A 15,210-nucleotide genomic window follows, 5' to 3' on the forward strand; every position below is an offset into this window, starting at 1 on the left:
AAGTTTAGTATATACAACTTATCGAAAAGTTGAATAACAAAACATTGTTTGTTCCTTATTGTCAAAAATTTGATGAATAACATCTTGATTTGATCTCTTGATGCTACATCTGCAGATGCATCATAGCTTCTGGACGATTGTTCAAAAAACGGTTTCACTGTCATCATCATCAATAGGTATGCCATTAATAATGCTAATAACTGTCGGTTGTCGACGAGCTGGAGAGAGATTTTCAGGAGAAAAAAAACGAGGGTCTCGAGAGATGGAAAAAAATGGGCAAGGCGCGGTCAAAGCCACGCGGCATTATTGGCTACAAACAGCAACAAATACTCGAAGCTTATTGTCAGCCATGACAGTCAAAACGTCGGGGTTCATGAGAGAGAGAAAAAGAAGGAGCATGAGAGAAAGAGAGAGGGGGAGAATCCTCATTTTCAAAACATGTCCACAACAATAAGACTATTATGATGATTGTTACTATATGTCCTTATAGATGTATTCTGTTTTTTTTCTCTCCTTTTTTTATACCTTCATCTTGATGATATGTTCTCTTTCTCGTTTCATCTTGAAATTTTTACCTGGTGGTCATTCCAGCAACAACTGACCCTCGTCATGTCATCCGAAGTATCTCAATATAGTCCCTTAGAATGTATCCCAAAAAAGAGACAGTTTATTATAAGAGATCTCAACTTTCATATAGGGTAATAAATAAATGATGCATGGAGAAAGAGAGAGAGAGAAAAGCTGATAATTTCATAGCTTTGTTGTAGCTTTAATTGTTGTATCTGTAAATATTTGTATGGCAATCTTCATATAAATCTTTGTACAATCTTTAAATCTTTATACAATCTTTATGTCTTTTTACAATCTTTATATATTTTTACCATCTTTATATCTTTTTACAATCTTTACATCTTTATATAAATATATCTTTGTACAATCTTTATGTCTTTATAAATCTTTGTACAATATTTATATCTTTATGTAATTCTTTGTACAATGTTTATATCTTTATGTAACTCTTTGCACAATCTTTAAATAAAGATCGAATGATTATTTATAATTGTACGTTCACTGTTTGACGGGAAAAATCATTGAATGTTTGTTTTTTATACGGCAAAGTAATTAAAATAGCAAAAGAAATATTAAGACCATAACTATCAAGATGCTCCGCAACAATTTTGATAACTTTTTTGTCTCAATTTGATGTCCTTAGGAAAACTATGATAGTAAGGACCATAGTAGAAGTCATTAGTAACAGTTTTTATTAATTTGCAGTCAAGAAGACAGCAGCAGTTTTCGGTTAGCGGTACTTTTTGGTAGTAGTTGAAATTAGGAATACCCGAAATTAGCAGCAGTTTCCATTAGTATATAGTAGATGACATTAGCAGCATTTGACATCAGCAGCAGTTTGCTATTAACCACAACCAACAAAAATAAACTTCAAGTCATGACACGATTGCTAAAAGCAGAAAACAAGATGTTCCTTCTCACATTTTATACAAACGAATGTCAAAATTCATTTTCTGTTATTTATAATACAAAAAAAGGTGTCTGGATGCGAGGAGAGCGATGAGTATTATAAGTGCTTGTAGGGATTTCTTTTGCATGGGACAAATTCGCCGACACGCCGAAGAATTGAAAGACGAGTGATTTTACAAGAAACTACCCTTCAGCCAACAACAACTTGTCACCGAGACTGCATCTGGGCAGTCTCATAAATTATACCTCCTCTCCACGTATAGACAGCTAAATATCCCTACAATGAAAGAAAAGAAGTTCATACGATGAATTACTACCGCTCGATAGATACATTTATATACAAGAGGGGAGAGCGATTTTCGATTCTTCAATTCGACCCGGTTTTCAGTTATGTGTTATATTCAGGTAGCTTTTTAAAGTTTGACATATGTTGTCGAGTGCTTGTGGATGAGGTACTTTTAAAAATAAGTATTCCTTACTGTGCGTGTTGACATGGAATTTATCTATTTTTCGCATATCTTCTTTTCTTCGCATTTCGATTTGATGAAATGATTCTTGTCATTAGGCAAAGACAGAAAAAATAGTTCCGCTGATGTCCATAGCAAAGTTTAAAGATGCTAGCTAACATCTTTAATTCTCTAGAGATTCTCTAGAAATTCTCTAGAGATTCTGTAGAGATTCTCTAGAGAATCTACAGATGATGTGATATAATTTACCAAAGTTTCGACTATTAGGTTTTTATATATACTAAATAGCAGAGGTTTATTTAAAATTTTTTGCTGTTATTGATGGACAAGTTGAAAGGTGTTTTAGAGAGTCTGAAGGTGAAGTTTAATGAATAACTGGTACTTCCTATTGGATATTGAGACACCTTGTTCAGTCGTTCGAAACATTTAGTTGGAAGGCACTTGAGGCAAGTGGGCATCTTTGAATCGCTCGTTTCCCTTGTATAGCTTCTTGCTCTCTATCTCTCTCACTGTCTCTCTTTCTCTCTTCTAGGCGAGATGAGGGTTTCATTCGTTTCGCCGGAAGCACTTCTGAAGGGACGATTGAGACGCCAACTTTGTGAGATTTGCTCTGAATACGGTCAACTGTTACATCTACTCGACAAAGCTGCGAATGTCTGTTTGTATCTCTCTCTATTCTCTAACCTTACAATAATTTCTCTCTCTCTATATTCTCTGACCTTAGAATAATTTCCGTATTCAAAAGATAAGTTGGATCTGGATCTGTACTTATAAACAGTGTTAGGGTATCAAATTGTCTTCAAATTGCAATAAAGTGTCAATATTAATATCCAAAAATTTTTGGATCAGATTATAAATTTTTGGTATTTAGAAACGTGCGGTAAAACTATGGCTGAAGTATAGTTATAGTAACCATGGCAAAATCATGGTACAGTTATAGTAACTATTTAGTCGCATGATTTTGCCCATCAGTGTCATCATCAGGGTTTCTCTGCGTACGTCTTTTTTCTATGTCATCAGATTTTAATAACTTAGACGATCGTCTTGACATGTGTCCCTATCGATTATTGAACATACACACACAGAGAGAGGATGGCGAATCATCCCGCGCGCATATCGTTAGAGAAAAAGAAGAAAAGAGAAATCTTTCAGGGGGGATGATAAATGTGTCGGCTCAGCTATCGCGTCAGCGATGTTCTGTCGCTCGTTTGTAAACTATATCCTTTTCTTTCGTTAAAGATGAGCAACCTCACGATTCGTCTTCTTTCTCTTTCCTTCTCCCAAATTTTGCATCACAAAATTTTCTCTTCTTCATTTTCCTTAACCCAAATTTTTAACCAAATTCTCTTCTTGTCTGCCAATTCTTTAACAAATAATTGAAATAGGTGCCCAGAAAAAACGGCAATCTAATTTTAAGAAGCTCCTACGTAAATAAAACAGTATTCTAAGGATATCAAAAACAGTGCAATAATCCAAAAGTTCTTCGCACTCTTCTCCCTTTTTTTATATATTGAGACCAAATGTGATTTGTATATATAATAAGAGCCCTCGGTGAAGAATTTAAGGTTTGTATAAGCTAATGAAGTCTAAGGAGAGAAAAAGAGAGAGATAAAAATGGTTGCATGGTGTGTTGACTGATATTAAATGGAAGCGTTACAATATCAAAACACGAATCGTGCAGAATGCCCACTTGAACGCACCCCTCAGTACCGCAGCAATTCATCGTTGGTATATACATGTATATACGATATATTAAATACATAAACGAGCCTGGAGCACGTTTGTACAAGGCCTTAAGTTCTCCACCCCACGTGTGTATTCCCTTACAACATATTTATGATCCGCATTTTCGCAACAATGCCAGCATATGAGCACCCAGCATTATTGTTATTTGTACTGGTTATTATTACTATTTAGCTGTCGCATTCAATATTTCTTCACCGCCTTTTAGCCTTTGCTTATTCTTATATTTCATTCACGCACTCGAGCATGGGGATCATTTTCATATACAAAGTATAAGTTAATTAGGTTCTCACTTAACCCTCTGCTGATGCTAACTTATCCCCACTCTATCGCCAAAGAACGAAACTCCCATAGTCCCCACCAGGCGTCCAGAATGACGATTTTTGACGATAACGGTCGTTAGCATCAGCAGAGAGTTAAATATGCTTATTTATTCTTCTTCTAACTTCACTACACTGGAAAAAATATTAATTTAAGAATATATATACTATAAAAAAGGTGCCCAGGTGCCCCACTTAAATTAAGTGCGGAAATATTCTTACAATGAGAATATATTCTTATAGTAAGATTCTTATTTTAAGAATTCCCACTTAATTTAACTGGGGCACTTAATTAAAGTATGGAATATTTTTGTTCTCCTATTTAAGTAGGAGATTCTTAAAATATTTACCGTTTTTTCTGGGCAGCTATTTCAATAATCATATAAACACTAATCAAGTAATAATTATATTTTCTTTTCTATTATTGTATATATAAATAATTTTTCTCGCCACTCGATTCAATAAATTTTTAACACGCGTGTTCACTCTTTGTGATGCGTGTCAGCGCCACTTGGCCTATTAGTAAGAGATTGTCGCTTTTCGTATTTCTCTTTTTACAACTCACAAAAATGTTACAGATTCTAGCTTCTTCATTTCATTCAATTTTTTTTTTCAGAAAAGTCAATCGAGCGTAAGTCTTTTGTCGATATTCTGTATATACATATATATATGTATTTGGTTGAGGTGATAAATTTTCACCAAAAAGCGTACCCCTCCTCCCTCTTCTCTGTTTCTCTTTCTCTCTTTCATTGATACATGAACCTATGCATCACGAACCACCCTTTGAAAATAAACTGATAGGATTTTCCATTCTTTTAATATATATATATAGTACCATAATAACGTCATTTATCGAATAATTTTTTATTTAAAATGCGCAAATATTCTTTTAATTCGAGACAGAAATAATTTTTTAATTCAAAAGAGAATCAAATTTAATATAAAACTCTTGATCAAATTTACTCTTTGAAATTTGAAAAACGTAAATATTTTTTAATTTTAAAAGACGCTATAAGACATTTTGATAATATTTTATAGGGTAAGTACGAGTAGATGACTAGTTTTTAAATATTTTATATCATAAATATAAATAAAGTTAAAAATTTTAAATAATTTCCACACTTTAGAATATAAATTCGAATAGATGTTAATAAATGGAATGAACTTGAGATTTAAAGGAGTCAAGAAATATAAGGGAGAGAGAAGAAAAAAAAGTGCCAGAAGCGGGCGTGGCAGTTCTCGAGCGGAGACACACGAGGCGAAATAAAAAAAGGTCTCCTGTGAAGAAAGTATAATAATATGTGAGAGGACACTCCGGTCCATGACAGACTCCCATTTCTAATATCATTGATTGTTAGATTTACGACGAATTCGCCAACCCCTGAAATTAATCTTCCACTCTAAAAATTTTTTAGATATAGAGAAAAAAAATTTTTTTTTTTTCCTATCAATGAAAAGAAGAAGAATCACAATTTTATTTTTTTCATTTATATACTTATATTTATATGATTTACTGACTTTGGAAATGTTTTCTTCTAAAATCAATTTTCCCGATCGTAGTTTAATAATAGGGTATACTATTACTTATAAAGTATCTTTTAGAAATTTTCTATATACAAGCCTATTCTAGTTATTTTATTCTATATGTACAATAATATGACATTTGTATTCTGTTTCGTCATTTTTTAAATTCATTCAATTTTTTAATGAATTTAAAAAATTAAAATTCTGATTTTTGCCGGAGAAATTTGAGTTTTAAGAAATTTCAATCTGCATGGAAAACGACAAAACGAAAAATACTAAAAATACTAAACTTAAAAATCAGTGAAAAACAAAACTGGAATAATTGAAAATATACTGAGTAAAAATTTAAAAATTAGTAAAATACAAAATTAAAAATACTAAAAAAAATACAAAATCTAAAATTAGTAAAATTTCTTAGAAACGATTCAATTATTATCAAAAATTCTTCGAAATCCAATTATTTACAAAATCTACTAATATTAATAAAATTTCCCGCACTAGGATTCAATTCTTTTCATAAAATAATAAATTTTATACACGAATTCAATTATTTAAAAATTAAAATAAATTTTCAATTAAATTTTTTTGAGGAAAATCAATTATTAAAAAGAATTATTATCAAATTCTTCGCAGAAATTTAATTATTTTCATAAATAATAAGATTCTTCTAAAGGATTCAATTATTTTTGGAAATAATAATTTTTCTTTTTTTTTTTTGAAATAACAAAATTCTTTCCAGAAATTCAATTATTTTCAGTAATTTTAATAAAATTACAAAAAATAATTGAATTTCTGCCATGAATTTTATAAATTTTTAAAATAATTGAATTCTTGTTATGTTATAACAAGAATTCAATTATTTAAAAAATTTAAAAATTCAATTATTTTACTATTTTCAATAATAATTGAATTACTTCTATGAATTTAAAAAATTTTAAATTCAATTATTTTGCTATTTTCAATAATAATTGAATTACTGCCATGAATTTTATAAATTTTTTAAATAATTGAACTCTTGTTATGACAAGAATTCAATTATTTAAAAAATTTTAAAATTCAATAATTTTGCTATTTTTAATAATAATTGAATTTCTGACATGAATTCTATAAATTTTTTAAATAATTGAATTCTTGTTATGTTATAATAAAAATTCAATTATTTAAAAAATTTAAAAATTCAATTATTTTGCTTTTTTCAATAATAATTGAATTTCTGCCATGAATTTAAAAAATTTTAAAATTCAATTATTTTGCTATTTTCAATAATAATTGAATTTCTGCCATGAATTTAAAAAATTTTTAAATTCAATTATTTTGCTATTTTCAATAATAATTGAATTTCTGCCATGAATTTAAAAAATTTTTAAATTCAATTATTTTGCTATTTTCAATAATAATTGAATTTCTGCCATGAATTTAAAAAATTTTAAAATTCAATTATTTTGCTATTTTCAATAATAATTGAATTTCTGCCATGAATTTAAAAAATTTTAAAATTCAATTATTTTGCTATTTTCAATAATAATTGAATTTCTGCCATGAATTTTATAAATTTTTTAAATAATTGAATTCTTGTATTCAATAAGATTCTTGTATACATAAGAATTCAATTATTTTAAAAATTTATAAAATTCATTCGTCAGAAATTCAATTATTATTGAAAATAGCAAAATAATTAAATTTAAAAATTTTTAATAATAATTGAATTTATAAAATTCATGCGGCAGAAATTCAATTATTATTGAAAATAGCAAGATTCTTTTCCGAAATTCAATTATTTTTAAAACTTTTAATGAAATTCTTGTCAAAATATCAATTATTTTCAAAAATTTTTCTCAATTCAATGATTTTCAATACCTATTTTTCATATTTAAATAATTGAATTCTCGTACAAGTTTGGATGAAAAGAATTGATTTAAATATGATTTTCAGTTCAAATTTAAATCTATGGTAGCGTTATTTTAAGAATTTATAGAAATAATTAAATTTCAAAAGACTAAATTGAAATATTTAAAAATTTTAATTACCTTTTGTAAAAGTGTGTAACAAAACATTTAATTGAGTGTGAAGCCTGGAAAAACCAAAAAGTAATTGTTAACATAATTCCTTTTTTAAAATAATGTAATAAAAAAAAAATAAAAAAGTACCAATTTTTTTGTTGAAATGATGTGTGACAAAATGTTTATTTGTTTCAGGTCACAGTGGGGTTAACCAGCTGGGTGGCGTTTTCGTTGGCGGTCGACCATTGCCCGATTCAACGAGGCAAAAGATCGTCGAGTTGGCTCATTCGGGAGCGAGGCCCTGTGACATATCAAGAATTCTGCAGGTCAGCAATGGATGTGTCTCGAAGATCCTTGGCAGGTTGGTTGCAATACTGCTTATTATAAAATTATTTTTTCCCTTCCCTTAAATAGCTACCCTATTTATATATAATTAGCACCAGTGAAAGGACATTTAAGGAAATGTATATACTTTTGATATTTTTTACTTTTAATTGCCATTCTTGAATTCATAACCCATCAAAAAATTAAAAAATTATTTTCAGAAATAACTTGCATATTGAATTTATTGTTTTAGCATAAACTATATATTTTCAAGAAATAAGGAACTAAAAAATATTTTTTTGATAGTGCTAAAAATTATAATTTGTGAAATATCGTGATATAAATAATCAATTTGTTCTTTTATTGCTGTGTCAATTCTTTCACTGATGCTACTATACCCTATATAATTAAATTTCTTTTCAAAAATCAAAAATTTTTCTGATCCACCTTCTTTTTCTCTTATTCTTATATATACATGGATTATAAACACCCTCTTTTCCAAAATAGTTTCTCACGATTCTGATATACATTTTCTTCTTTTAAAAACGCTTTATTCCTTTTTCCGAGAAGTCTCCTTTCAGTATACATATATAGTATTAAGTTGACCCTATTCTTGACTCTGGAGATTAGAAAAAAATCTTTATTGACTCGTACCGCTTGGCTTAAATTGTGATAAACCGTTTTACTCCCCCATAAAAGGATCAAAAAAGAATTTTTTTATTTAACAAATTAAAAATTTCTTTGTTTTTTTAAATTTATTTCTACAAACACTAAATATGTATACCTAAATACTAAATATCTACCTAAATACTAAATATAAATATTAAATTTAATTATTTCAAATATTTTAATGCAATTCGCCAAAAGAATTCAATTATCTTAATAAATAACAAAATTCATTATCGAAATTCAATTATCGCAGAAATTCAATTATTTTTAAAACATTTATTAAGATTCATTGCAAAATTCAATTATTTTTATAAATAGCAAAAATTTTCATCGAAATTCAATTATTTTTCAAACTTTTATTACGATTAATTGCAAAATTCAATTGTTTTCATAAATAATCAATATTCATCAACAGCGAAATAAATTATTTTCAAAAGCAATAAAATCCGTCGCAGAAATTCAATTATTTTTATAAATAGCAATTTTTTTCATCGAAATTCAATTATTTTTGAAACTTTTATTAAAATTCATTTCAAAATTCAATTATTTTCATAAATAATAATCAATATTCATCACACGAATTCAATTATTTTCAAAAGCAATAAAATTCATCGCAGAAATTCAATTATTTTTGTAAATAGCAAATTTTTTCATCAAAACTCAATTATTTTTGAAACTTTTATTAAAATTCATTTCAAAATTCAATTATTTTCATAAATAATAATCAATATTCATCACGAGAATTCAATTATTTTCAAAAGCAATAAAATTCATCGCAGAAATTCAATTATTTTTGTAAATAGCAAATTTTTTCATCAAAATTCAATTATTTTCAAAACTTTTTATAAAATTCATTGAAAAATTCAATTATTTTCATAAATAATTACCAATATTCATCGCAGAAATTCAATTATTTTTATAATTAGCATAAATTTTCATCGAAATTCAATTATTTTCCAAACTTTTATTACGATTAATTGCAAAATTCAATTGTTTTCATAAATAATCAATATTCATCAACAGCGAATTAAATTATTTTCAAAAGCAATAAAATCCGTCGCAGAAATTCAATTATTTTTATAAATAGCAATTTTTTTCATCGAAATTCAATTATTTTTAAAACTTTTATTAAAATTCATTGCAAAATTCAATTATCTTCATAAATAATCCCCAATATTCATCGCAAAAATTCAATATTAATTTTCTAAATAGCAAAATTCTTGGTCAAAGTTCAATTATTTTAAAAACTTTTAACAAAATTCTTATAAAAAATTCAATTATTTTAAAAAGAATTTCGCAAATCAAAGATTTTCAAGATCTTTAATTTTTTGTAAAATTTCCCAGAAGAATGCAATTATTTAAAAAACACTATTTTCATAACATTCTACGCAAGCTTACAATTATTTTCATTAATATTAAAATTTCACCGGAACTCAATTCTTTAAAGTAGAATTTCCATAAAATTTTTCGAACAAGATAATTATTTAAAATTCTTGTATAAATTTTTTTGAACAAGAATTCAATTATTTTAACAAATAATAAAATTGTTTACTGGAATTATTCAATTATTTAAAAAAATTTTAATAAAATTCTTCGCGAAAATTCTGTTATTTTCATAAATATTAAAATTCTTAGAGATTCAATTATTTTTGAAAATTTTAATAAAAATTTTCGCATGAATTCAATTATTTCTAAATTTTCAAAATAAAATTCATCACTTGGATTCAATTATTATTTTAAAAATATTTTCATGAATTTTTTAAAAAATGCAATTATTCTTAAAAGTAGTTATTAAAAATTCGTCGAAAAAATGTAATTATTTCAAAAGTTTTTTGATGAAATTCTTTATTAGAATTCAATTTTGCGAAACATTCAATTATTCAATAAATTATTTATTTGCATTTCATTTGTATTTAAATAATTGAATTTACGTAGAATTTTCTAATAAAAATTGATTTGAAAATGAATTTCAGTAAAAGTTTTAGATAATAATTGAATATTAGAAGCATTATAAGGATGAATTTTTTTTTTTAAATAATTCAATTTTGATAAAGTTTAAAATTCAATTCTTTGAAAATCTAGATTTTTCATATACTTTTAATTGACAATTTTGTAGAAGTTATTTTTTTTCGAAAATTTAAAATAGAATTGAATTTACAAGTATACTTGGGAAATTTTAATTTCATCGTCATAATGACGAATTAGATTTTATATTTATATAAACGCAATGGCGTGGTCCAGTTATCGCTTATGGAGAATTAAGTGCGTATTTTATTACGCAAGCGCGAGTATTATAATATATACCATACAGTGAAGGAATGTGTGTAGGAGGAGAGATCGTGTCGCATGTTTCACATTCCTGTGGTATGTCCCTTGTGTCTTTTTCCTTTCCTTCATTTTTTTTTTTTTTTTTTTTTTTTTTTCATAACTCTATCCTTGTTGCACGCAGTATTTTTTTACTTGCGGTTTTCCCTCTCCTTCTCTCTCGCTCTCCCTTCGGAAAAATATACATACAAGTATTATAACAACTCAAGGCTCTCACCACTCACGGGAAACTAATTTGCGTGCGTTACGAGACTCTCAAAAGGATAGACGGAAAATATGCGTTAAAAACCTGAGAGAGAGAAAAAGAGAAGCTTCTAAAGTGCACATAATTTTCTGGAAAAAATTCTAAACTTTAGGTAATTTTTTTTACTTATTGCATCGACGCTATGAATTTTTTTTTTGCCAAGTTCGAAAACAATTGTTTTAAAGGTGTTAACACCTTTAAAACAATTGTTTTCGATCTTGCAAAAAAAAATTTGCTCTTCAGTTTGCATTGCAAACTTTCAAGTTTTCGGTTTTTTTGCGATTGTTTGCAATTGTTTCGAGTTTTTTAAAAGAAAAATAGAAAAATCCGAGTGTTTTCTAATTTTAAAATTGAATATAATGAAAGAAGTGAAATTAAAGACAAAAAAAATATAATTTAATGCTAGTGTTAATTATAATATAATTTTTATAAATAAAATATTATCATTTTTTAACACATTTATTGTATTGTATCGCAAATTATTATTGTTCTAGGTACTATGAAACGGGTTCAATTAGACCGAGGGCAATTGGCGGCAGTAAACCTCGAGTTGCAACTGCAGAGGTCGTCAGTAAAATTTCCCTCTACAAGAGCGAGTGCCCCTCGATTTTTGCCTGGGAGATTCGAGATCGTCTACTGCAGGAAGGAGTCTGTACCAATGACAACATCCCAAGTGTGAGTAATTAACAAATTTTTATATATCATTCTCTCTTCTTTTATATTTTATTTTATTTTATTTTATTTTAAAACAATTAAAATCAATTTCGTATTTATATATACGAAATTTTTATCCGTAACACTTTTTAGGCTAAATTTTTTAGTTATTCTTTAGTTTCCCATAAGTTCTCTAAATTTGAATTAATAAACTAATGTTCACTATTTTGTACTAGTGACTGACTTTTTGCTTTTAAATTATAGAAAATTTCACTAATTAATAGTTAAGTTTCATTATTTATGAGTAAAATTTATTAAATCAAAATTAGTAAATTAGTAAATCATTAGTAAATTTTACTAAAAAATTAGTTAAAATATATTATTATATTTATTTAAAACCTAATATTCTATATATAAAAACTACAGGGTACCTGGACAAAAAGTCCAAACCAAAAAGTCCAAGACAAAAAGTCCACAGTCAATGAAATCCAAAAAAAAATTTTGAAAATTGTTTATGTTGGATTTTTTAGATTGGATTTTATGTCTTGGTCAAAATGTCCAAAGTAAAAGTAAAAAGTCCAAAATTGAAAAAATTCCAAAAAAATATAAGCAATGTGAAATTGTCATTTTTATTTATGCGGTTGTCTTTTCTTTAATCTTCTGTCAATTTCTCTTTCTCGTTCACATTTATTCAAAATTTTCAAAATTATAATCTGTTTGGAACCACTATCACTCAGTACTTCAGGGAACTGCTCGTACCAACAATGCCTCGGAAGGGTGGCATAATAGATTTCAAATTTTAGTCGGACGAAGTCATCCAAGCCTGTATCACTTTCTCAAAGACTTACAAAAGGAACAAGCCGATGTGGAGTACATGTTAAGAGACCTAAACTTGGGAAAAGGAGTAAAAAATTTGCCGCCTGGAAAGCAAAGACGTCTAGACGAACAAATTTTGAATATAGTAAAAACTTACGAAGAGTACTCACAGGAGGAGAAAGAATTAGAATATATCAAATTACTTGGTCACCATATTCACATGTAAATGTGAATACAAACGGAATAAATTTAAGAGTCTTCTCATCCTCAAAATTGGTTTGATTTATTTTTTTTATTTCATTTGGATTTTTTTACTTTGGACATTTTCTCTTTGGATTTTTTGTACTTTGGATTTTTTTTCTTGGATGTTTTGGTGTCAAACTACAGAAATGTACTAATTCAAAAGATTTTTTATTTTAAATTAGTAAATTCTACTAATAAATAGATTAGTTAGTTATTTGTAAATTTTAATGATAAATAGTAATTTACTTTCCTCATATAATGATAAAAAATTTACTAATTAAAAAGCTTTTAAATTTGTAAATTTTACTAATAAATAATTATTTCTACTAATTTATTATTAAAATTTACTAATTTAAAAGATTTTTAATTTACGTGCATTTTAATTAGTAAATTTTCGAGTAAATTTTATTAATAAATAAGAAAACTAACTTACTATTTATCAGAAAAATTTATTATATAAATAAATTACTAAACTATTTATTAATAAAATTTTAGTAATAAATAATAAATTAGTAACTACCTATTACTAATAAATTAGCGGAAATAATTACTTATCAGTAAAATTTACTAATTTAAAAGTAAGAATTCTTTTCAATTCGTAAATTTTACTAATAAATAACTAAAGTAAATTATTTATTAGTAAAATTTACTAATTAAAAATTATTTTTGCTTTTAAACTAGTAAATTTTACTAAAAAAAAATAGAAGTTTACACACGGAAAGAAAAAGTCCGTCAACCATTAATGGATTAGTATATTACTTTGAGACGGGACTCTTTTTCCGTTGATGGTTGCTTAACTTTACTTAACGATTGAAAACGAGTCATGGATTGATTAGAATGCCAGTATGTGACCAATTGTTTTAGATTTAATGCTGAATTGTTATCAATGGCTGTTTGAATGTTTACGAATCATTAGTGAAAGTTTGTGAAACGTTAGTTGACTCGTATTCTAAATCGGCGCTCTTCACTAGCGCATTGTTGCGCAGTGTACCGATGCGCATTTCTTCCGGTTTCTCTATAGTCCATGTGTTTTTGCTGTCTGCTATACATATCCCTATATACTATTATGTGTAATGTGAATATTTAACTTAACTAACAATTTGCAGTTGAATTGCGTCTAGAAATTGACCTCGATGAAAATATATTTTCTTTTATATTTCTCGCTAATTAAAAAGTAGTTATTAGTGCAAAATCATTTCTCACAAGTTGTGAAAAATTTTGTTATTTGGTATATAAGAACAGTTTGCTTCTAAACTTAAAGTGTTATAAGTGTGCGTTTCTACGTGTAGTTATTATAAGTGCGAAAATGTGTTGGAAAATGTGTTGGTCTAAAGCGTCTAAGAGTGTAAATAAAATATCGGAACTGTGCAACGAAAAAAATGTGTTCATTCTGTACCAAATAGTGTCTAAAATTAGGGATAATTCTGAAAGAAGTTGAATTTTTTGAATGCTTTTGATAGTCATAGAAAATTTAATAGACAGTTTTCTAAATTTTAGTGAACGAGTTTTATATATTGATGACAGTTTTCTAAATTTTAGCAAGTAACTCGTCACTGATTGTGACTCAAAGTATGTTATCCATTCAATGATTTTGTGTCCCGTCTCAAAGTAATATACTAGTCTATTAATGATTGACGGACTTTTTCTTTCCGTGCATTCTTTATTTATTAATTAATTAGTAAAATTTTCTAAGTAAAAAACAAAAATACTTTTGAATTAGTAAATTTTACTGATAAATAGTAATTTAGTTTCCTTATTTATTAATAAAATTTACTAATTAAAAAGCACTTAAATTAAAAAGCTATTAAATTAGTAAATTTTACTAAAAAATTAATAGAAATAATTATTTATTAGTAAAATTTACTAATTTAAAAGGAAAAATGACTTTAAATTGGTAAATGTTACTAATATATTACTAAACTAAACAAGAAAAATTTACTAATAAACAAAGTAACTAAACTAATATTAATTAGTAAAATTTAATTAATAAATTTTAATTAATAAAATTTAATAATTTAAAAATAAAACTTTTTAATAGTTTACATTCGTTATTTATTTACTAATTAGTAAAATTTTCTAACTAAAAAACCAAAATTAGTTTTGAATTAGTTAATTTTACTAATAAATAATAGTTTAGTTTCGTTATTTATTAGTAAATTTAACTAATTCAAAATTATTTTTGGTTTTTTTGTTAGAAAATTTTACTAAATAATTAATAAGTAAAGAATGTTAACTTCTATTTTTTTTTTTAGTAAAATTTACTAGTTAAAAAGCAAAAATAATTTTTAATTAGTAAATTTTACTAATAAATAATTTACTTTAGTTATTTATTAGTAAAATTTACGAATTGAAAAGAATTTTTGTTTTTAAATTTTACTATAAATAATAGTTTAGTTTCGTTT

The 15,210-nt window shown here is 26.3% G+C and overlaps 1 protein-coding gene across 4 annotated transcripts in view; it reads left to right on the forward strand.

Moving 5' to 3' along the window:
• LOC122505636 (paired box protein Pax-6-like) overlaps window positions 1-15,210 on the forward strand; it is a 233,798-nt gene that overhangs the window by 122,757 nt on the left and 95,831 nt on the right. For 2 of the 4 annotated variants that reach the window (XM_043617386.1, XM_043617385.1), the window contains 2 exons: window positions 7,729-7,894; window positions 11,584-11,770. In XM_043617386.1, coding sequence (XP_043473321.1) covers window positions 7,729-7,894; window positions 11,584-11,770 — 353 coding nt within the window. The remainder of the gene's footprint in view (window positions 1-7,728; window positions 7,895-11,583; window positions 11,771-15,210) is intronic. The other 2 variants (XM_043617387.1, XM_043617390.1) reach the window with 1 other exon arrangement.

Source organism: Leptopilina heterotoma, unplaced genomic scaffold (assembly GCF_015476425.1).
Source record: "Leptopilina heterotoma isolate Lh14 unplaced genomic scaffold, ASM1547642v1 Lhet_361, whole genome shotgun sequence".
NCBI classification, from domain to species: domain Eukaryota; kingdom Metazoa; phylum Arthropoda; class Insecta; order Hymenoptera; family Figitidae; genus Leptopilina; species Leptopilina heterotoma.